Consider the following 23,780-nt stretch of genomic DNA (forward strand, 5'->3'; position numbering starts at 1 on the left):
AGGTTGTGTTAACAAAAAGTAAAAGATACGAAAGTTATACTAAAAAAACGTTTTTTCAGGAACACCCTAATCTTTTTTTTTTTAAATTTCTTGTATAACAAAAACTAAAAGAGATAGAGCTTTAATATGTTCAACAAATTTATTCAAAATAAGTTACTTTACAACTTTGTGGAAGACTGTGGAGCTCTATCTTTCATCAGTAAAAAGTTTATTTTCGTATTTTAGATAAATTAGAACCACCCTAATAACTATTCCAATAAAAAGAAGCATCTTCTAAAGTACACAAATTCATCCTAAGACATGATACGGCTAAATTATACAGGTTTGTCAGAAAGTAAAAATTCCTCCTAAATTAGCGATCTGGACCACTGTGCAATGTGAGCAGACCAGTTCAGTTTGTAGTCCACTGTAACTCCAACGTACTTGACTTGATCCGCACAGTAATTCAGAGTCTTCTCAGCTCCTTCGTGAAAAAATTGTATTTTTGTTTAGGTTTACAAATAATTCAATTTGTCGACATCACTGGTCGTTCACTGGGGATTTGTTGCGTTTTCTCAGCATACAACTTTTACGATTCTTTCACAATAGCGAAAATGATAACAGAAAATTATTGACCGATTTTAACGAATCAAGATTAGTTGTCCCCAGAATTGAATTCCATTCTACGTGAACCTAGAATCGTTGTTGAAAGCCGATTTTAAATATTTTATAGTACGTTGAAACCAACATGTTTTTTTTTTAAATATACGCATTTTTCAGAAAATCGCGAATAAAAGTTACGATTTTATGAATTTCTCCGAGTTATTTATGAAAAGTAAATGGTAAATATTTTTGATTTCGTTAGTTGGAACAAGAATCGCGAGCTAGTCTTTTCCCATGAACCGTATACTACTCTGCCTGTAGTCGCAAATCAGTACCTCGTAGATAAGGAATCTCATAGAACATGGGTCTAATATACGATTGTGGGTAGTACAGTGAAGCGTCGCTTTACAGAATTATTTATTATTATTATTATTATAAATAGTTTAAATGCAGAACCTACTAAATTAGTTCGCACCGTTTGACTATGGTTTAGTTCACGTGCAATTGAAAAATATTCTATCAATCGTGATTAGAAAAATAATCCAATTTTTATCACGAAAATATCGTTTGTTTAGCGAACTATAATGCCCAGACTTTCATTTACTTTGAAACCTCACCGGAAAAAGGTGCGCAGTATAAACAAAATCCTTGATAAAGATCTGATTCAGTGCCTAGACGCCTTCCCTTATCGATCAGTAAATATATTTTGTCGGCTGTCCATTAGTGCATGTGCGTGTGTTTGTCTATGCCCGCGTATAAACCACGACTAAACGATACCTTCGAAAAGTGGCCACAACTCGAAAAACAAAAATGATGAATGGGAAAAGGATAAAAGTATTATCGTTTCGCTGGAACAGCTCTTGACGGGCAAGGCAGAACCGTCGCGGCGTCTTCGAACCGAGTCATAATACTTCCTATAAAGATGGATGACAGTCTTAACGTAGCGTAGAAGCACCAGTCCCGGTTCGGATTTAGAGGCAAGATTCGGGATTTCGATATCGTCGATGGTGCGAGCACAGCTTGTTGACAAAGCGGCAACGTTGTTGCAGGGGTGTCCGTGTAAGGATGAAATATTGCCAATATAGTAGAGCTAGCAATGTTTGGGGATTCAGAAAGCTAGTTTATGATGCGATACGATGAAGAGCGCTATTCAGTGGACTTATTTGGAGAAACTGGAAGGAGTGCGATTGGATGTGGTTGGTTGGCTTTCCAGACCGCGGTGTAGTTTATAGTTTCGCTTAATTAAATACGAGCAATCTTTAAGATTGAAATAATTTTATTCATGTGGAAGTTTGAAAATGGGATCATATCTCTTCTGTTAGTGATTTGATGAGCTGTCATTGTTATTATTAGTTTCAATAGTAAGATTTGCATGTGGTACCTGGATCATATATGTTATCTCAAATCAATATCACTTATTGTAGATTTCATACGATTCGAGTGTGAAAAAACTATAACAGTTCTTAGAATACAAAGTTTGCCACAATAAAAAAAATCCGCTGCCCTTGTTTCAAATATTACCTTAACCTATTGTCATATTAACAAAGAGGTGGAACAAGATGACGAACATGTCTTTCGAATAAATGGTGAATCGTAAATTGTTGTGACACTTTAGATTGATTAGTAAATCGGCTTTAGTTATCGAAATTCAACCAATGTTTAACATTAGCTCAGTACATGTACTATTTCAGCGTATACGCATAATTCCATTTAGCGGTTTCTACCAGAGGCGCGAGTCTCGAGCCAAGAGCGTTCCATGGCGGCCAGGATGCCGTTTCGAACAATGGCCTGTGGAAACATTTTGATGCGCGGATCAAAAACCCCGTTTAACACAATATAGTAAACACTTAAACCTTTCAAAAAACGTAAAAGAGAAAAAAACCATTTTTTTGAGAATTTTGAATCAGAACCCTCTCTTAAGGTTGTGAGAGCTTGTTTAACAAACATCTTAGATTTTTGATGAAGTATTGATTGGATGGTTTGCTCGAAATATCCGTTGACCCTGACTATTTCGAAAATAAATACTGTTGTTTTTTAAATTTTGCTTCTTCCAAAAGCATTCTATGGACCATTTGATGAAAAGCGACCATGAATATACGTCCCGTAAACCGGGGTGACTTTGATCATCGGGGTGACTTTGATCACTCGAAACTTTTTTCGTAGATCGCTTATTAAACCAGAATAGTCTATCGAATCATTTTAATTTGAAATGATTTTTACTCTAAACTTATGAAATACTGGTTTGTCATACTTTTTGATCTTTTTGTTCGGTTTTTGGGTACAAAAACTACAAAAAACCGAAATTTCCCTCTCGCAGGTTGATGGGATTGACGGTATTGTAAACATCATCAAGCCACAATATATTCAATAGAGTTATCTAAATATAAGGACCTTCGCTCTTTTTAGTTTTTATTTGCACCAAGTTCTACTACTAGAGGTTAATTAGTTCTCATGTTAATATTCCACCAAACATTATGACTACTGAGGATTTGATTTATATAAGAAGCCCGCTTCAAGATGTTGATTACAATACGCCTCGATAGTGGTGTGTCGGGGAGGCCGGGAGGGCTGATATGAGCCTTTTGTCTGTTCTATACCTTTCCTCTATTCACCAGCTCATAACCAACAATCAACCAGTAACAAATAGATAATTGAGAAAGGATGTGCTATGTGTGGTGATTGGCTATTCAAGTATTAGTAGTGTTTGAAGTACTAATGTATGTCTCATGTGATGATCATAACTTCAGCTGTATCTTGTACCTATCTAATCTATTACGTCTCTCATATATTGTCTTTTATCTCTTCTTTTCGAGTCCTATACTGCCATTCTACACCCGCCTTCACCTGGGTCAACAAAGATGGTGATAGTGAACGTCTTAACACTCACACATTCTCAAACGCGGTCTCAGCGGGAACCTACAAAAATGCCATCGTGCACGCGATTACGAATCGGTCATGTCCGAAAGTCTATCCTTGATCCTAGAAGCCTAGGTCCATGCCTTCAGCTGGACCATTTAAGAAAATACGCCCATACCTATTAGACAACACGTCTCATGGCGACATGACCGGGAACCCTATCGATATAAACGATCCCACTCTCTGCCAGAATTCTAACCGCGCACTGAAAATTTAATATCAGACTCACGGTTCGCGCGACCATTCAAGAACACACGTTACAAAATCACGTCAGCGCACAAACGTTAGAGCCCCTCGCGATTTTCCAAGCAACATACGAACTCGCAAACATGATTACACCCCGGTGATAAGGTGAAAATCTCAGCACTCATAAACCAACACGATCTCAAGTGTCAACCTACAAACTCCCGCGCTCGCGCCATCATGAATCGGGATCGTCCGGAAGTATCTATCCTCGGTACAAACAATCTAGGTCTTTGTTAATTATTAAAAAAATAATAAAATTGAAAAATAACTACCATATCCACTAGACAAAACGTTCCATGGCGACATGACCGGAAACTCTAGTGATATGGGGTAACTCTCTCCCTGTCAGAATGTGATCCGTACACCGAAAACTAAAGATCAGAATGACGGTCCGCGAATATATGAATCGCCGCAGGGTTTCAAAATCGAATTTATACATGCGAAGTCACATACACGCGACAAACACGTCAACATACGAACGCTTAAGCCCTTCGCGATCATCTACGCACACCTATGCCCGCGATCGCGTAAACTTGATAACACTGCGGCAATTGTGTGAACATTTTAGTACTTACGAAGTTACAAACGCGATCTCAAACGCCAACCCGCAAATGCGCGATCATGAATCGGTCACGTCCGGAAATCTTTAACCTTCATTCTAGCAATTTAGGTCCATACATTCAGTTGGACCAATCAAAAAAAATAAAGCTCATATCCACTAGACCACGTGTTCTACGACGACATGATTGGGAACTCTAATGATATGGAAGAACCCACTTCCTTCTGGAATCTGAACCGTACACAAAAAATTAAGTATCAGCTTCACGGTCCGCGCGCGGTCATTCTAGAACACACGCGAATATGCGAAAGGCACACGGTTATGAAATAGAATTTATGCACACGAAGTTACACGTTAGCACACGCGACATACAAACGCACACGCGATCGAGCACATTAACGTACAAATGTTCGATCCCTTCGCGATGATACACGCGATTCCCTACGCCCGCACATGCCTGAACCGTACAATGAATATCACATTCAGAATCACGGCCCGCTACAATTGGCCTATTGCAGTGTTTTATTGGGCGACATTGCCTGTCTCGTCTGCAAATTGTAGTATGTGATTCTGACGGGGAGCCCTTCCGAGAACCTAGCTCTACAGCTCCAGTAGGACAACTCTCGAAAAAAAAAAAAAAAAAAAACTACAAAAACTACAAAAACTACAAAAACTACAAAAACTACAAAAAACCGAAATTTGAATTTACCTTATTTTTACGAAGCTTCGTAAAGTGTCTATTTTTTACAAAACAAATAAATCTCAGATTTGAGCAAGAGTAATAAATTACAAGTGAGTTTTTATTTTCCTTTAGAGTGGAATGTACCAAATTTACTTTTAAGCGTTCGTTTATTTTAAATACAATTTTTTGTGAAGCTAGTTAGCAATTATTTCAAATTATTTTAAGCTAAAATTCACAACTTTTATACATTGATAAAGCACTGAAATAAAACAATTTTAGCAGTTTTAAAGGTTTTCAAAATCTTTTATTCTAGGTGGACACAAATTATACGAATATTGGTTACTCGAATTTTACAGTACATTGAATACTTTGTATAATACCAATTAACATCTATTTAACAATGAGTATCTTTCCAAAATTAGTTTAAACAAACATTTGAATGAAAAACATTGACATCAATAACTTAATATGGGTGAACATGCAGGTTATCAAAATCACCCCGGAATACGAAAACGGACTTCAACTTGAAATCATTTTTCGAAAAATAGCTGTAAGCGGATAATTTTAGGTAAAACCAACCAATCTTGTTCTTCTTACATCAGTACATGGTTTAAAATGTTAAACCTTAAAAAAATGTGTTGCGTCAAAAAATATGCAAGGATTACTTCGGAAAGTGATCAATGTCACCCCGGTTTACGGTCCGTTGTTTATAAATTCGCTATTTTTATTTCTTTTGACATCTTACAAAAACTTTTTTTGTTAAATATGCGCGTTCAAAAATACGCAACTGATCATTTGTTTTTCTTGTTGTTTCGATGTACAAAAAATTCCTGGAAACCACCTTTTTATGAGCCACCGGAAACCTCTTTATTTGTTTTTGTTGAAACAAAATTCCAAATATCTCGAAAACTATCGCATTTTGGAAGATTTTAATTAAATGCATTTTGATTCGAAATAAAAAAATTTTGAGTCGTTCTGCTGGAGCTGGATTCTCAGAAGCACTCCCGTTCAGAATCACTCACTACAATTGCAGACGAGACGGGAAATGTCATTCACTAAAACGCTGGTTAAGGCCAATTGGAACGGGCCGTGATTCTGATTGTGATACGTGATGTGCGGGCGTAGGGACTTTACGATCTTGTTGGATTGAGCATTTATTTGTTCGTGCTTGAGATCCCGTTTATCAGATTACAAGTGCTAGACTGTTTTCTAAATCATAGGGGCGTTTTTGTGTTTGTGAAAGCATAGGCATAGTTGTGTGATCGCGATTGCATGTTCGTCTTTGTGTATCATCGCGAGGGGCTCGAGCAAGCCATGTGGCGTCCGGCGGGCTAAAATTTTTTGCGCTGTTTCAGCCAAGAATAGAACCACTGGGAACCTGCTGCCATGTCGTAAGAGGCGACTAACAACATGCTAGGATTTCCTAGGTCTAGGGAGTGAGTGAATGGATATGTATTGCAGTATTGGACCGTTTGTCTTTTGACATAGGGTTCTCACGTGGAGGAGTCGGAATACTGTTTTTTTCATTTTTTAATAACAAGCGCAATTGTTAAGATAAAGCTAATGGTGAGCTTAGTTGCCAAATTCAGAGATACCAAAGAACATACACCGCGCACAATTTAAAACTTTTTGAAAGCATATTTGCGAAATTTGAATTTTGAGTGATTGACATTTTGGAAATCAATAGCGAATAATTATAGGGCGCACTGTCCAGATCGTATTGTCTACCAAGACATATCCTGATCTTTTTCCTTACCTACTAACACAATTCCTTTCCCATTATTCTCGTAGAGATGCAAAGGTAGTCTCGGTATTTGACCAAAGCGAGTGTCGAACTAACACTCCTTCCCTTCCTCGGTAGAACAGCCATGGTCGTGGCCGGCGTCGTTATTGACCAGTTTATTAAAGTATTGAATTAGTAAACATACACAGTGAGAATGCTTTATTTCTCCCAAGTAACATTCTGTTGATTCATTGTGCATTTTTACTCATTCGGTGAATCACGAAGTGCAACTACGGGCACCGAAGCTAAGATAAGCATCGCGAAGGGCTCGAGCGTTTGTAAGTTAACGTGTTCAGTCACGTGGGCGTTTGTATGTCGCGTATGCTAGCGTGTATGTAACTTCGCGTGTATAAATTCGATTTTATATCCGTATGCCCATTCGCACATTCGCATGTGTTATTGGAAGATCGTGATACTTAATTTTCAGTGTGCAGCTCAGATGATAGAAGAGAGGTCCTCCATATCACTAGATTTCCCGGTTATGTTGCCATGGAACTTGTAAATAACTAGTGCCAACAGTGCAACACAACACTTGAAAAATTGTTCCAACTTTTGAGCAAGACTATTCTGTTCGTCATAAAGAATTTTGGCATAATATCGTTTGACATAAGACATTATAGGGTAGTTGGCCATTTGACATAACAGTCGTTCAGTATAAGCACAGACTAACAGACACTATGATGCAATTCCGTAAAAAAATTCGATCTGCCTCTGTCTGTTCTTCCCAAATGTCCTAATTCCAAAGTACAAATAAGCTAACTCTCAGAGTCAGGAACAATTTTTCACTACTGGTCTATCCCCCGAGCACTTATGTGGCGCCATAATCGCAAATGCGATCATAGTCCCAACTAAAAATACATTCAAAATGACCGCTAACGTTGGCGAAGAATTGTTTTCAAATGTTATGTCTGTTAGTCTGTGGTATTAGTACTATTTGGCATAGGTATGAAAATACGTTCGAATGTATTTAGTGCTACATGTTTGAGTAAACCAAGTAATCGGGTGGATCGTACGTTTACGTACAAAATATATCTAGTGCAAAAGAAGGATAAATGCTCTAAAAACACACCAAACCCTTCGTAAAAATATTCACTTCAATTTTAATATAGATTCGTGGAAAGCTTGAAAGAACCCCCATATTTGAATAAACCGGGCAGACGAAAGATCACAAGTTTGCGTGTAAGAGTTATTTGCCAGCCAAATGCAATGAGCTGTTCATTTTTGAAAGAAGGAATCAATACCTATGCTCGTGTAAACCGAGTGGATAACAGGTTTGCCTGCGAGGGACCGCGGCTTCCGATGATCCATCTTCATCAACTTTACACAGCATCAGTTCCTTAAATCCCCACAACAAATGAATAAAAACATTAACTTTTCTGGGGAATGGAGCATTCTGGGTAATGACTTTCTGGGAATGGGGCATTCTGGGGAATGACTTTCTAGGGAATGATACATTATTGGGAATGCTTTCTGGGAAATGGTACATTCAGGAGGATGGAATTCTGGGGAATAGCTTTCAGGGAAACGGCTTTCTAGGGGAATAGTATAGAATCAACGTGTTGTCTAGTGGACATGAGCGACTGTTTTTTGATTCAATTGAAAACATGAGTCTAAGCTGCTATGACCGAGAGTAGGGACTTCCAGGCGAGATCGATTCATGATCGCGAGAACGGTGGGTTACTGCTTGAGATCGCATTGGTAAATTTATAGGTGCTTAAACGTTCACTTAATTACCGGGGTGTTTTAATGTTTGCGCCATCGCGGGCGTAAGTATGTGTGGATAATTGCAATTGCATGTTCGCGTTTGTGACAAGGCTTGTTTTAACGCGATGGCCACAAGCGTTTGTACGTTTGGAGTGAGACATATGAGAGAATATACAATTGATTATATTAATGAGCGTTAGTATGAATCTAATTTAAAATATAGTAAAAAACCTGTTTCAGTCCACATGGTGGTGCAATTGTTCCTTTCTCATTTCTCCAAACTATGATTCCATGGCTGCTTATGTTCGTTTTAATTGTAGAAGTGTCTAGTACATTCTTAGTACGCCTTGCACCTACACACAATGGCTCGCCAGCCACGAACCTGGTGAAACACTTGAAACAAAAAAATATCATACTTAATTAGCATAATCATCATTAGCTCAATGTTGTCCTCCTACTAACTAATTTTGTCATACGAGGGTGGGTGGGTGAGGAGGGTGAAAAGCCCACAAACGAACCACTCTGCAGCTTAATTTGTAATGCCTAGTGATATAGCGGTGGTATAAATATGATGGTGTTGAGAGGGAGAAGGGTATGAGTGATGGATGGGGTGGTGGTCTGAGGGGGTGCAATGAGGGTGATATAAAGGGAATTGAAAGGGGTGATGACCAGTAAGGGCAAGGGGGTTGTAACCTCTCTCTGTACACCCCTAGGTACACCCCTGTTAAAATCCAGAAACCTTATGTCAGTCGAAAAAAAAATTTGGCCCGCTGGGATTAGGTTGACGATTGCATTGCATATCCTTTCTCAGTCAGTCATCATTGCATATCCTTTCTATAAGAGAAAGGCAAAACGAAAAATAATACGCCGAATAAAGATAATAAGATGCAAAGAGATGAAGTAGAAGTGTATAAATTGGTCGATATTATTTTTAGTGAGTGGTGAAAAGGCAAACTAATAGAAGTACAACAAAACCAGACTAATGACGTAGAAGAAAAGAACACATGCAACGTGCAATCGAATTACTTGAACTTGAACTACTTGAAAAGCCAACAAACGATATTTATTTTCCATTAACGACAATTGCATTCTATTGTCATACTATGCTGACCGGAAATTGATGATTTACGTGCAACGGTAAATTATTAGTATCTTAATTTATTCGATCCGTTCTTCCCGAATTAATCGAATCGAATGCTCGAATTGAACACTGGAAAAAGTGAGCAACGAATCTTAGGAAGAAAAAAATACACGCTATTACTCGCTATTCTATCATATACGCCAGTTCTGCATCAATTTCCTGACCCAGCTATTACAGATTCTCAGACGGATACATAAACAGATAAACATACAACTAGCACATAACAATAGTGCACTAGTACTACAAATTACAATTATTACTACACTAACACAAATAGGCTTCTATTTTCTTTAATGGTTTACCGTTAGTTTGAGCTGGTGAAAAGTATACGAAACAGAACATATGAAAAAGCCCATAAGCTCTCTCGGTTTTCTCGATGCGTCACTATCGAGGCGTAATCCTCATCCTCATCATCTTTGAGAACTTGTCTTTCAGAGGTTTTGTAGAACTGATGCACGAAATGCCATATTATGTAATAATATTATAGTTTAATCTGTCAATTTTCATGAAATTTAAAAGCATGTTTAAGGTTATCACTAGAAAAACTGTTTTACTGGTAGTTTCTCCATAATACAATCAGATTTAAAATGTTTTCTTTTCTATTTAGATTTTTATTGACAACAAATAAAACGTTTAAAAAATGTTTTTTTTGTGTAATATAATTTTTAACATAAACTTTTTTTCGCTACATATTTTTTTCGTGCGGAAATTTTTGATCCCTGTAACTCTTGCTCAGGCGGTTTTTCTTGTACAAAATACAATAATCGATTTTTTTGAAAATGCTGCATATGAAAACTGCTACGCCATTTTATTAAATTGCTTTTGTGTCAAATTGATCTGATTGACTGTAAAAAATGATTAGTTTTCCGTGCCGGTGAAACGTGCAAAGTTTCATCGGAATTGAAGATTGTGTACACGTATTTCTATTTTACCATCATTTTTAAGAGGGCGATTTTAGATTCAATGTTGTCAAATTCGATGTCGAATTCATTATTATTTTTCACTATGAACTTTTCTGCCTCAGTTAAACTTATTAACATTATCAATACACAATTACGGACGTGATGCCGCTGTATATCGATTACTTCCGTTAGATTGAGCTTTATTCTGACTGATGCTCGGTTACGAATTTAATTATTTTCGGGCAGATATTCGTGGAACTCCAGAGTAAGTTTCGCATGGGGCCCAACAGTACATGGAGGGGTATCAGTAGTTGATTCCCACGATTTTTTTTTTGCAAAATGATAATTGGCTATTGCTGAATAGTATGTTTGTATGAAAGAGTTTAGTATATGATATGAATTAAAAAAAATAGTTTTTTATTTCACCGTATAGAGGATGCCAAGACTAATTTTTTCAACGGAAAGTGATAGAAATTAGGTGTCTTTTACAAAGTTGTAGATCAAGCTTTTTCCAGTAAGTCTTGTGAATATGTCCATATTCTATTTTTTCCATTTAAAAGCTAATGTTGGCGTCGTCTATGTGGTGAAACATGAAACAAAAATTTTATAGTTAAAGGATGACTCATCATGTACAAAAATAGTTCCAAACATACTATACAGTTAAACCCAACCATTGTTTCGCAAAAAAATAAAGTTCGTAGGAGTCGACACAGTTCAACACCATGTGCTGTTAGGCTCCATGCAAAATTGACTCAGACATCATTTCATTGAAAGCTTTTTAACTTCTCCTAGGGAAGTTGGAATGATGTACAGTCTTCTGTTGGATGAAGGTTGACTGTAGTATCTTTTAGGTTATGTGTTTGGCTATGCTGTTTACAGTTTACAAAAACACTATTTTGTCTTCATCCGACTTTCCGGTCCGTTTGGGACCTTTCTCGAGAGCTCTAAAAATAATGTTTAATGTTTTTTACCAATAATGCGTGTGCTGTTGTCCGCTTTCTTGATTTGTACCAAGCAATTGTCATTTGTCTATCCAGCTGTTGAAATCAAAACTATCCGTTTAGAAAATGATTTTTCACAGAACAGTTCTTTCCGTGTAATTCGGGGAAATCTGATTTCAATCGGCTGACAGAGTACATATACAATGTGACAGTTGCTTAAGCTCGTATAGAATATAGTGGTGTTTGGTAGTTTTAATTTTAACAGCTGGATAGAGAAATGATAATCGCTTGGTGCAAATCAAGAAACCGGACAACAGAAAACACCATTACCGGTAAAAATCATTAAAAATCAATGAAACAACCCCTTTAAAATCATAATAAACTTCTTTTTAGAGTCCTCGAAAAGGTTCTCAAATGGACCGAAACGTCGGATAAAGATGAAATAGTATTTTTGTAAACCGAAGACTACATAGCCAAACACATAACCTGTGCAGTCTTCGACAAAGTTGTAGACTATAAAATTAACTTTCTTATGCTAGTTTGCAAAAGCTTTCTTATTTTCACATTCAGTAATAAACCGATGCATACAGTGCCACCTAGCGGTTAAAATGTAACTTATTTTTTCATGTAAATCGTCGAAAAATGCCATACAAACTTCGAACACATTGGTCCGGTCGCTAGACTTGTCCGATTTAATTCAAATTTGGGGCAGAGACTGCTGGTGGAACTAGGAATTGCCTCGGGGTGGATCGATTGAGTTTTTAAAAATTTTTGTTTTAGGCAGTCTATTCACCACTCTTCCTCCTTAAGTTTTATAAAAGAAAAGCAATTTTTGTTCGATGTGGGTTTCGAAATAATGCTGTCCAAAATTTGTAGTTTAATAGAAGTGGTTTCATGTTTTTGTAGACAGAGTCGGGTGGAGGAACAAACACCATTTCATGCGATTACCTAGAGCAGAATTAGCTTTATTTCATCTATCAGACGCCACTACTAATAATTTCAGCAAATTATTAAAAAAAAATGGGAAACGGGTTGATGTAAGTCTTATCCTTATTTGTAGCATCCTGATGTTACCACTCGAATCCCCATCAAAGTAAATAAAGAATAAGCTTCATTTTGTTGAACATTTTCTTCTTGGAGGGGCGGAGATAGCGTAATTGGTAAATCGATTTACTTGTACGCAGCTCACCTGGGTTCGATTATCAACCCCGCACATAGGGTTAGAGATTTTTCAAAAGAAATTCTTCTAGCCCGAATGATCTCCTCTATAATCAAAATTTAAAAAAAAAATGCTCTTTGAACCAAAAATATCTATAAAATATTAAACAAATAAAATATGTGGGATACAATCATTTATATCCTTGTTCACAGTGACTCAGATATGTTTACTCAAAAAAATGTATTCTTCTCCGTTTTCGTCTCACTTCGAATTATTTCGCGTTTTGCATATTTTGTCCCATTGGGGCATCGGTTGTAAGTTACAAATGCAATCTCGTTACATACTCTACATAGTTCACCGACAGATGCAATCCATTGATGAGTATCTTAAGCTGTTATTTGTGCAGGCTCTTGTTGCAGCATGTGATACCACGTGCTATTTAATTATTCATGATTACACTAAAACGCCATCATTAGTTATCCTTGACTGCAGAGTGTAATTAAACTGTGCACTTGTTGCAGCATGGTAAATCTTCGACGATTAATTATTATTTACACACAAGTGTGTCGCTCTTAATTAACGAGATTCCCTGTCTGCTTTCCTTACAGAGTCTTCAAAAAGAGCTCCTCCAACGGTAAAATAACAGTCTACCTAGGCAAGCGGGACTTTGTGGATCACATAACGCACGTCGATCCCATAGGTGAGTACCCTAGTGAGTAGATCCATTCGAACGTCGAACCCGATCGGGCAGTGCGCAACTAAAATATCTGATCACTCCCCATATCCCAATCAGATGGCGTCGTACTGATAGATCCCGATTACGTGAAAGATCGTAAAGTTTTCGGACATGTACTGGCCGCCTTCCGCTATGGACGCGAGGATTTGGACGTGCTGGGGCTTACATTTAGGAAAGATCTGTACCTTGCCTCCGAACAGGTAAGCTAGTCTCGTTTAAGCAACTAATGTCATAATTCTTTTTTACGGTTGTATTTTACATTTTACATATTTCATATCTAAAAGATGATAAACATGTGGTAAAGAAAGTAATAATATTTAACACTTATGTTAGTGATAAGACGTTCAAATCGTTTACGAACATAGCAAATAGTCACTTGTAATTAGTAGGCTAACAAACCCAGTTCACAAAGTTGATAAATCGAATCATCACAGTATTTCGTGAACTCATTGTCATTTTACAAGACACTGAAGAAGCTTGCAGTTAGTACACGAAATACGTATCTGTCGATACAGTGAGGTAAAAATGATGGTGGTGTCCTTCGCTTGAGATTACTTGTGCATTGCGAACTACTTTTTAATCATTGTTTTTCATTTCATTCTCTCGTTACAAATTAATTACCATTAAAACTTTGTAGTGAACTCAGTGACCCAACCTCATAATATAATATTCCGGAAAAAACAATATTCTCCGTGCCGTTTCTCTCATCCATGCTCCGCATTTTGAATTCCATTATTTCCTCGAGGGACACGTCCTTGCTGTGGACTGTGCCACGAGAAAATTTATGTTTTTACTATTGTAGGGCGGATATCGCCGTGCTAGTAGTTTTCATGGGCTCCCCCATCGTTCGCTACCACCGATCCGGCCAAACCACACGTTTCTTCACACTGGCTGGCGCTGTTACGAAGCGTAACGGTTGGTTGGTTGGCTGCTGCTGCTCCATTACGGCTACATTTCATACATGTGTGCTTCATATCCCTCGTCTCGGGGGTTTAAGTCCTTTGCCGAGTTCCACGTACAGTGCGTATCATATTAATCGAACCGAAATATTTAATTCGCTGGAAATATCAGTTTGTTGAACTTTGTTTTATCCATCGTGTCTTAGATTTTCTGCATTCACATATAATATTTATTTACACGATTTATAACTGTAGTGTAACACACTGTACATATATGCCAACTTGGACATCAGCTTGCTCTAAAATTGTTCTACAGCTATATCATGTAAAGTCAGTCAGACTGGATGTCTGGCAGCTGGAGCTATCTTCGCCATGGGGTCCGGAATTACTTTTAAGGAGCGTGCACCCAGCGTGATGGTTTCCATGGCATGGCTCGATCGTAAATTGAAATTTTTTTTCCTGTCCGGATGATTTCAACTCATTTCTTTTAGTACAGCTTGTGCCTTACGTTATCCTCCGGAACAAATAATCTTTCCACTCACTTGGAACGGTCGCAGTAATTGCAATCGTTCGTGCAACCGTAGATATCAGCTGTGAGGCGTCACGTTCTATGAACTAGTTTCGCTATGTATATTCGTTCTAGATTGTTTATGGCGGTAATTATCAGAGAAGCTGAAGCTTATGATGTATCCTTAAATAATATTAAACAGAATTAGTACCGGGTCGGGTTAGGATCGTATGCCTTATATTTTTCGATGTTAAATCAGCACTCGAGACGTAATTTGTCGCATTAAATTCAGAAATTGGCCTGGTATGGAAAGATTCGTTCAAATAGCTGCTGTTTGAAGGTATATGTCATTCCTTTCGATATAGATCAGTTTCTCAGAACATCCACTTGTATAACGATGTCTTTGATCCCCTGAAGATCGTTCAACATGACATCACATACTATGTTGCGTTTCGGCTTCGCCTCATCAGAAACCGACACTAACACATTGTCGGAATAGATTAGCGCCGGCTTGACGCAAATCCCTTAAAACTAAAACACACTATGTGTTTCAATCAAACGACTGATCAAACGTGATGTCCCGTTCGAGCAGAAGTTCTGTTTATGCCGATGAGACACAAGTGAAGCCGAAACTTGTCTTGGCTTAGCAGGCCTATGCGAAAGCATTATGCTATATTTCACCCTAAGGAGGAAAATTTGGTAAAACCAAAATTTCTCACTAGGGTGAAAATTTGTTGGTAAAAACCAGTCTTTGTACAGGAGGGCACAAATCCTTATTTCATACTATGTTGCGTTTCGGCTTCGCCTCATCAGAAACCGACACTAACACATTGTCGGAATAGATTAGCGCCGGCTTGACGCAAATCCCTTAAAACTAAAACACACTATGTGTTTCAATCAAACGACTGATCAAACGTGATGTCCCGTTCGAGCAGAAGTTCTGTTTATGCCGATGAGACACAAGTGAAGCCGAAACTTGTCTTGGCTTAGCAGGCCTATGCGAAAGCACTATGCTATATTTCACCCTAAGGAGGAAAATTTGGTAAAAACCAAAATTTCTCACTAGGGTGAAAATTTGTTGGTAAAAACCAGTCTTTGTACAGGAGGGCACAAATCCTTATTTCATACTATGTTGCGTTTCGGCTTCGCCTCATCAGAAACCGACACTAACACATTGTCGGAATAGATTAGCGCCGGCTTAGGGTGAAATATAGCATAGTGCTTTCGCATAGGCCTGCTAAGCCAAGACAAGTTTCGGCTTCACTTGTGTCTCATCGGCATAAACAGGACTTCTGCTCGAACGGGACATCACGTTTGATCAGTCGTTTGATTGAAACACATAGTGTGTTTTAGTTTTAAGGGATTTGCGTCAAGCCGGCGCTAATCTATTTCGACAATGTGTTAGTGTCGGTTTCTGATGAGGCGAAGCCGAAACGCAACATAGTATGAAATAAGGATTTGTGCCCTCCTGTACAAAGACTGGTTTTTACCAACAAATTTTCACCCTAGTGAGAAATTTTGGTTTTTACCAAATTTTCCTCCTTAGGGTGAAATATAGCATAATGACATCACAGTTTTTCTTTTCATTGATGCTCTGGAAAATGATTAGAACTATTACCATGATACGATCCAGCCCATCCGAAGGGAGTTCTTTCTGCCAGCAGATCATTCCTACCACATAGTGCATTGCTTTCGTACAGTCGGTTACTCCAGACTTCTCCAAGTACGATTCCGTCTTTCCCAATAGTATTACAATTTTCGGCCCCAGAATAACCTTTCGTCTAACGTGGGTGTACGACTCGTTCACATGGAAACACTCGTACCCTTTGCTATAATACAATTCAGGGCAATCGCGATCATCCGCGCACATGTACGCCCGCGCTCTCGTATACATAAAAACGCTCCGATGATCAAGTCAATATGTTAGCTTGTTCCCACGCGTTTGTGAATCGAGCACGTGCGGAAGACCCTATCTTTGCTCTTAGTAGCCAAGGTCCATGCCTTTAATCTAAAAAACAAACTGTGGAGGGGCGGGCATAGCGTAGATGGTAAATCGATTGCCTCGTAAGCAGCTCGCATGGGTTTGATTCCCAACCCTGCCCATAGAAATTGATAGTATTCATAACATGAAGCAGAAAATATCGGACGAATCATCATCAGAATCGGATGAAAATGAAAATAAATTGCGCTTAATTTTTTAGATATATGAATTAGCAAAAGGAATTTTTTATCAACATCGAATTAAGCTGTATCTTTTTAAATTATCGTTTGTTCAACCTTTTATAGATAAATCGATTCAGTATCCCAAAATAACCTAAGTGAAATAAAATCTGTTTGAATAATTTACATGTGATGAGATGAGAGACTTATGGTAGCCCCGAAATACTTTATCATAAAACATTCACTTAATTCCTGTGTCCAAAAAAAATCTGTTTGAAGCAGTCACATGGGCAAAAAATTCGAACCATGACGAAAACAAAATTATGCGCGAACTATTGATTAGTGAAGTTATTTTTGCTTATCCATTTACGTCAAAAATGAATTCAACGTTCCTTAAAATCACCTTTTTTGAAACGCTAAGACAAAACGATCAATTTTTAGCACCCCAATGCGGAGGAAATTAACTCTTTTGAATATCAAACGCAAATGCGGTGTACCAAAACAGACAGAAAAATACGAACCTTAACGACAAAATAATTATTTTATAACCTCCAAAACGAGTAGTTTGTTTTCCTAATATGTTTTAATATCAAAAAACAGTCCAGTGCACAAACATTACTACTAAAAAAATATTGAACGCACCAAAATTTCTATTTTTGAGCCACCCTAATGAGAGGGAATTTTTATCTAATATGTTTTAATATTAAAAACAAATTCAGCGCATGAACATTACAATTAAACAATTTTATGAGCGATTACATCAAAATAATTATTTTTGAGCCACCCTAAAGAGTGAGAATTTTGTATTTTTCTGACATTTTTAATATCAAAAACGAATCTAGCGCACAACAGTTACTTTTACAATAACTTATGAGTTGTTTCGACAAAAACTATTTTTGAGCCACCTTAATAAACAGTAAACATTTATTTTTAATTTATTTTGATTTTTAATTTATTTTTGTGTATCTCAATAACGACAATCAATCATCAATAGTGATATGTCATAGTAGATAGTACACTTAAATTAAGAAAGGGGCATAGCACAATAGATCTAAATACTGGTCGCAGTGGTTCGTCTCCAACAAAAAAAAAAATATTTTTATATCAAAAACGAATTGAGCGTAACAAAATTACACAAAACCGTCCTATTTGAACTGATATGACAAAGTTTAGACTTTAGTCTACCTTTTGTTCTAAGCCGAGCCACTGTGCGGCGCTAGCTTAGTCATGTCACTAAGTTAATGTCGGATTCTGATGAGACGAAGTCGAAACGCAAATTCTATAACTAATTTACTTTTTTATCATTTGTTGCGTGTTAGTTAAATTAGGGTGGTGCTTGTGATTAGGGTGTTCAAAATATCAACCTTTCGGATATGTGAAATTAGGCTACGCAATGTTCTACAGAATTATAAAACAATTAAATTAGAGTAACTTTGCTGAATGAACCATTTTTAAATATTAAAAGCAGGTTGGGTGGCCTCGACAAATTGGTTTTCTTTTAATATCTCTACACGTTTTAATTTCTCCTAAATTCTTTGGCCTAGAGATTTTTAGTATTTTTATAAAGGCACAGTTTTACCAAAGCAACCAAGGTTCTATCTAATATCGTCGCAGTTTTTTTACCAATGTTTCAATCTTTCGAATGAAATTGACAGACTGAAAATCCATTTGCAACCTTGAACCTTTGAAATAAATAATATTTGTTTTGGAAATTATTTGTAACTGCGCAAACAAGCGATTTTCAAAACAAAAATTATTTTCTTCAAAGCGTGCATTTCCAGTAGTGTTAATAGCAAACTCTGGTTAATTCTAAACACAAATTATCTATTACATAGTCAATATAGCAACATGCATTATAGCGATGTTGTGGAATTATACTTTATGAGTTATTATGTCAGATATTTCTTTGCTTCGACAAAACTGTACCCTTACAAAAGTTAAAAAAATATCTAGAACAAAGTATTTACGAGAAATTAACACATTAAAAACTATTAAAAGAAAACCTATTTTTCAAAAGTCACCCTACCTTAAACATTTAAAGAATCAGAACGTATGAATCATTAACGACAGCCATGGTTTATTCAGTTTCTTTAATTTTATTGTTTTGTAACTTCGTAGAACATTACGTAACTGTATTTTACATACCCAAAAAATTAATACCTTGAACACCCTAACCACAAGGACCACACTAATTTAACTATTGCGAAAGGATCGCCAAAAAAGTACTAAGAAAGTTTACCAAAGACATCATATGTCTCAATCTACCGTGTGCGCGCAAAAAGTTTTGTCTTTCTAAATACGGCTATGAGACCATAGTGCATACAATAGAATGGGGTTAAATAGGTATGGAGGTACAACGGGTATATGGCATTATCTTTGTTATGTTATTGCAGATGTCGCTCATGTTGCGTGAATTAGATACACGGTTGAGAACATCGTTGACGACTGTCATTTCGGCTGTTTCCGTGGATCAGCTGTGTTATTTACGGCGTCATTTATGCTTTCGAATGTTTTTCTGAGAGAACGCGTTGTCTTTCGTCCTCAGTACAATACATTTAATCAATGTAAAAAAATGCAAGATGATTTTTTTTCTTACCTAGAAATTAATGCAGAATACGAGTATTGTGTTGGTTATTCGATATTTTTGTTTAAAAAAAAAATACGGATATCAACATGAAACATACGCTTGGGGGCACGACAGGTTAGCCGTTTGGCGGCACTTTTTGTCACTACTATAATGTAATTTGAAATTATTTTGACAGAAAAATTGTTCGTGAATTCTTGCGAAAACGCCAAAACGATGTGTAGAGGATATGAAGAACGCAATTGCATCTGTTCAAGATGGTGCCAGTATTCGATCAGGCTTTAAACAATTCAGGGTTCCATTCAAAACATTACTTACTCGTGTAAAAGGAAAATACTCGTCATCAATGAAAGCGCACCAGATATTACGCGTGAGTTAACAATATAATAATATAAGGTGTTGTTGAAGTAGATAATCAAAAAAGAGAAGCAAAAGGAATCCCAAAAAAATGCTCTGATGCGCAAACATGATCGTCGCACAACTTCAATTCCACACACTGGCGACGACGAAGAACACCGAAGAAGTCATTCGTAAGTACAAAACCAATCGTTGCTGCTGAAAAAACATGTTTTCTCAACATTCCCTTCCGCAGTTTCATGATTTTTCACAACATTTGCCACTTCCTCATTTTCCTACCTGAATTATGTCAATGGACTGCATTTATTCTCTGTGTTTTTAATTGTTAACTAATCTGCAGTGTTCGTACTCTTCAAAAAAAAAAAGTTGAGCCGCTGATTTTCTAGGTGTGTACATTGTTTTATTTAACTTCGAATATAGTGACATATAGTGACCTATCGTACCCCCAGATTTTAAAAACATCGAAAAAAGTACGTTCACAATTTCGATTGAGCAAATATTTGAATTAGTTTTTTTTTTCAATTTCTGCCACCGAGTGTTTTTTGAAGAGTACGGTTCTCATAAAAGAGTTGAAATCTCAATTTTTATCAGCAGTTTCAAATGATTCAACGACTTCAAATGTTCAAAATAATACTTACTATTCCCCAAAAATAGGTTACAGGTTTCCAAAATAATAAACTTGCGCCAGAAATTGGAAAAAAAATAATATTTTAAGTTTAATCCGCATTTATTACTAGAAATTTGTGACATTTTGCCTAGAAATTTGCGACATTTTCGCAATTCTCTTCAGGCTCAATGGAGATCGATTTGGATGTTTCCCCGATAGCAAAAATAATTCTAATAAGTCTCTTTTTCGATACAAATTATATCAATCTATTAATCTTGGCCCTGAATGGTCTACTTCAGGACTAAAGATAAGCCATTTAACATCATCGATATATCGAGTGATCTAAGTATCTTGTCTACATGCCCGCCAGGGAAGTCGAGATTGATGGTGTTGTCTTCGACTGGGGCCCTAATTGCGAAGATCTGCTGAAGTATAGAGTTAGCTCATTCAAGAACTCTTTGCTTCAGTCAGTGAAAGTTCTAGATTGCAATCAATTGCATTCAGCAAAAATCGAGAAACATAAGAAAACTTATTTTCCATCAGTCTCGTTTTGGGCCTTTTGCCGGAACTGCGCTTTCAAACTGTGTTTTTTTTTATCTGGGCTGGTTCATCTGTTTGCTTTTTTATGCCGCGAAGCATGAACAACCGTCGTTGCAAACAATTGAACCATACAGCTGCTCACTGTGGAAACAAAGCACGGTGTGGAAAAAGCGGAGAGAATCATGGAAATCTTCCTATTGTGGAGAGACTCCGCATGCTCTTGACATATTTCGCGTACAAATTATGCGGAGAAAAACTGAAGCAATCTTTTGATGGCACGTTTCGAGAACAAATGCTAGAGAGGGCTACGTTTTCTAAAGAGCGACAATCCCATTGGAGGAGCATCTGCTAATGTGTCTATAAATTTTCTAAGGAGGAAAATAATTTTCTCTTCCAAGCTTTCTCGTAAAGGCCTGAGGGTGTCCCTTGATAGGCCTCCAAATAAAATAACACGAGAAAGTGTTGTTACAAAACCGAGGTAAGATGAAATATATGATATCGTGGACTGGATTTTAACACTGAGAACACTTTTGAAGCAGGTTTCTAATAAATGGCACTAGTCACTCTTTGCAGAAGATGATGACTTTTTTGAAATATTTATTAAATGACTTGGTTAACTTCCGACGTATACCTTAACTTCCACAATTTTAACATTATTCTCTAGGAGAAAACGCAATCTAGGAGTGTTTTTGGGATAAAAATGTATTATTCTTACAATCGAAATAACCTTTTAACCTAGATACAATTAGAGTGTACCTATTGACTGAAAGAGCTACACGTTCACTACATCCGAAACAATCGAATCGAGAAAAGAAACGTTGGATCGCCCGTTTTTCCGAATATACACGACGTTAAAAAGGAAATGAAAAACTTGATGAAATCTGAAAAACACAGTTATTAGCACCGGTTCGTTGACACTGAAAAGGTGATATTTCTGATAGATCGTATAGCTTCAACTTTGTCAGAGGACGCCCGAAAGTTTGCAAATTTCGTGGAGAAATGAAAGTTTAGGAATCCTAAAAGTATCGACAAACCTTAGTTCAAGTGGATGGATAAGTGTTGTGACTTAATTCTAGTGACATCTCGGGCCATGTCCAATCACTATACGTTGGATGCGCATCTTCAACTGCAGCGTATTGTGGGTTGTGTCTTTTCAACCGAGGCCCGGAGGGTTGAGATTCTTTCACCATTCGATTCAATTCTAAGAGATAGGAAAATATATGTGTGTATGGATGTGTGTGTGTGTCATTTAAACCCACACAAGTTGCTCAGAGATGGCTGAATCGATTTGCATAAATTAGTATCGAATGTACGATACAACGCTCCCGTAAGCTGCTACCGAATTTTTGGTTGATCGGACTTCCGGTTCCAGAGTTACGGGTTACATAGAGCGGTCTCACAGCAAATTACCTGGTATCATACATATTGAAGTAGAGGCAAAATTACTTGAATTCACAGGACTTGATCACTAATGACAAAAGAGATTATAACTACTAGATGAAGCAAAGCGTCTCCACGTGTTCACGGATTGAAACATGGAGTCTGGCTCTAGCATGTTGTATCCCATTACTTTGCCATGTGTGTACCCGGGGCAATGTGTGTCAAACTAATAGGCCTAGCATATGTAAGAGCGAGATAATAAACCATCAGTGTTGACAGCGGCCTGCGACCTCTAGTAGTTAATTTTTTTTCTAATGACCAATCAAAGTAGCTATTTCTCTGCGAATTCCTGTCCGATTTTTACAAACTTGATATCAAGTGAAAGATCAATACTTTCATTGATTACTGTTAAATTTCATTTCGATCTGACTTTCGGTTCCGGAGTTACATGTTGATTATTGCTGTCCCATAGGAAATTGCTGTATCTACTGGTACAATCATAATATCTCCGAGGTTCCAGCTTATGGAAATGGGCAACAAATTACTTCGATTTGCAGGTCTAAAATACTGATAGCCAATTAAAGATTTTCTTGAATACATTGTCCACTATCGATACTTACAAAAAACTCCGTCCACCATCACCTCATATCATCGTCAGAGAACTACATGGCTTCGTCAGTAAACGATCTGCAACCACTAACGACATGGCTTATGTATCCACCATCGTCGACAAACTTAACTAAAGACAACAAGTTTACTGCATTTATGTCGACTTGTTAAAGGCTTTTTAGACGTATTGGGTTTCTTACCTGGTTAACAGAGTGGATTGCCTCGTATCTCACCGGATTAAGGGAACAAATGTCTGGGCGAATCTCTTTCTACACCATTTGATATCTGTTCTAGTGTGCCACAGGGCAGTCATCTAGGACCATTGCACTTCATTTTGTTTATAAACGATCTTGGTACGGTTTGAAATCTTTAAAATTCATGTTTGCTGAAAAAAGGATGCGTTCGAAGACTACGACGACGAATTTCAATGTTCAAATATTGTGGAACCTCGGAGCATTGCTTTTGAAACATTCCGGCGTCCAGACAAGAGATCGAGGTAAATAAGCGTACGGCGATCTATGTAGTTCGGAATTTTCAGTAGGTCCCTCCATGGGAGTCGACGAAATGCAGCGAATCGAACAAATTTGCGCCGAATAGCTACAATGCGTTGACTATCATTGTGGGAATAAGATGCCCGTAGTCTGGGCGGTATTCGAATGTTGAACGGACCAAAGCGCAATATAGTGCTTTTAAACAATTTTAACAAAATTAATTTAATTTAAACAAAACAATAAAAAAAAATTAAACCAAATTTAAAAATTGGTAAAGTTCTTAGTGGCTCTAAA

The 23,780-nt window shown here is 37.3% G+C and overlaps 1 protein-coding gene across 11 annotated transcripts in view; it reads left to right on the top strand.

The window, feature by feature from the left end:
- The window catches only part of LOC131691432 (beta-arrestin-1), a 253,193-nt gene that overhangs the window by 188,052 nt on the left and 41,361 nt on the right, over nt 1-23,780 (top strand). For 9 of the 11 annotated variants that reach the window (XM_058977814.1, XM_058977815.1, XM_058977818.1 and 6 more), the window contains exons 3-4: nt 13,224-13,327; nt 13,409-13,551. In XM_058977814.1, coding sequence (XP_058833797.1) covers nt 13,224-13,327; nt 13,409-13,551 — 247 coding nt within the window. The remainder of the gene's footprint in view (nt 1-13,223; nt 13,328-13,408; nt 13,552-23,780) is intronic. The other 2 variants (XM_058977820.1, XM_058977823.1) reach the window with 1 other exon arrangement.

The sequence above is a fragment of the Topomyia yanbarensis genome, chromosome 3 (genome assembly GCF_030247195.1).
Source record: "Topomyia yanbarensis strain Yona2022 chromosome 3, ASM3024719v1, whole genome shotgun sequence".
In the NCBI taxonomy this organism is placed as follows: domain Eukaryota; kingdom Metazoa; phylum Arthropoda; class Insecta; order Diptera; family Culicidae; genus Topomyia; species Topomyia yanbarensis.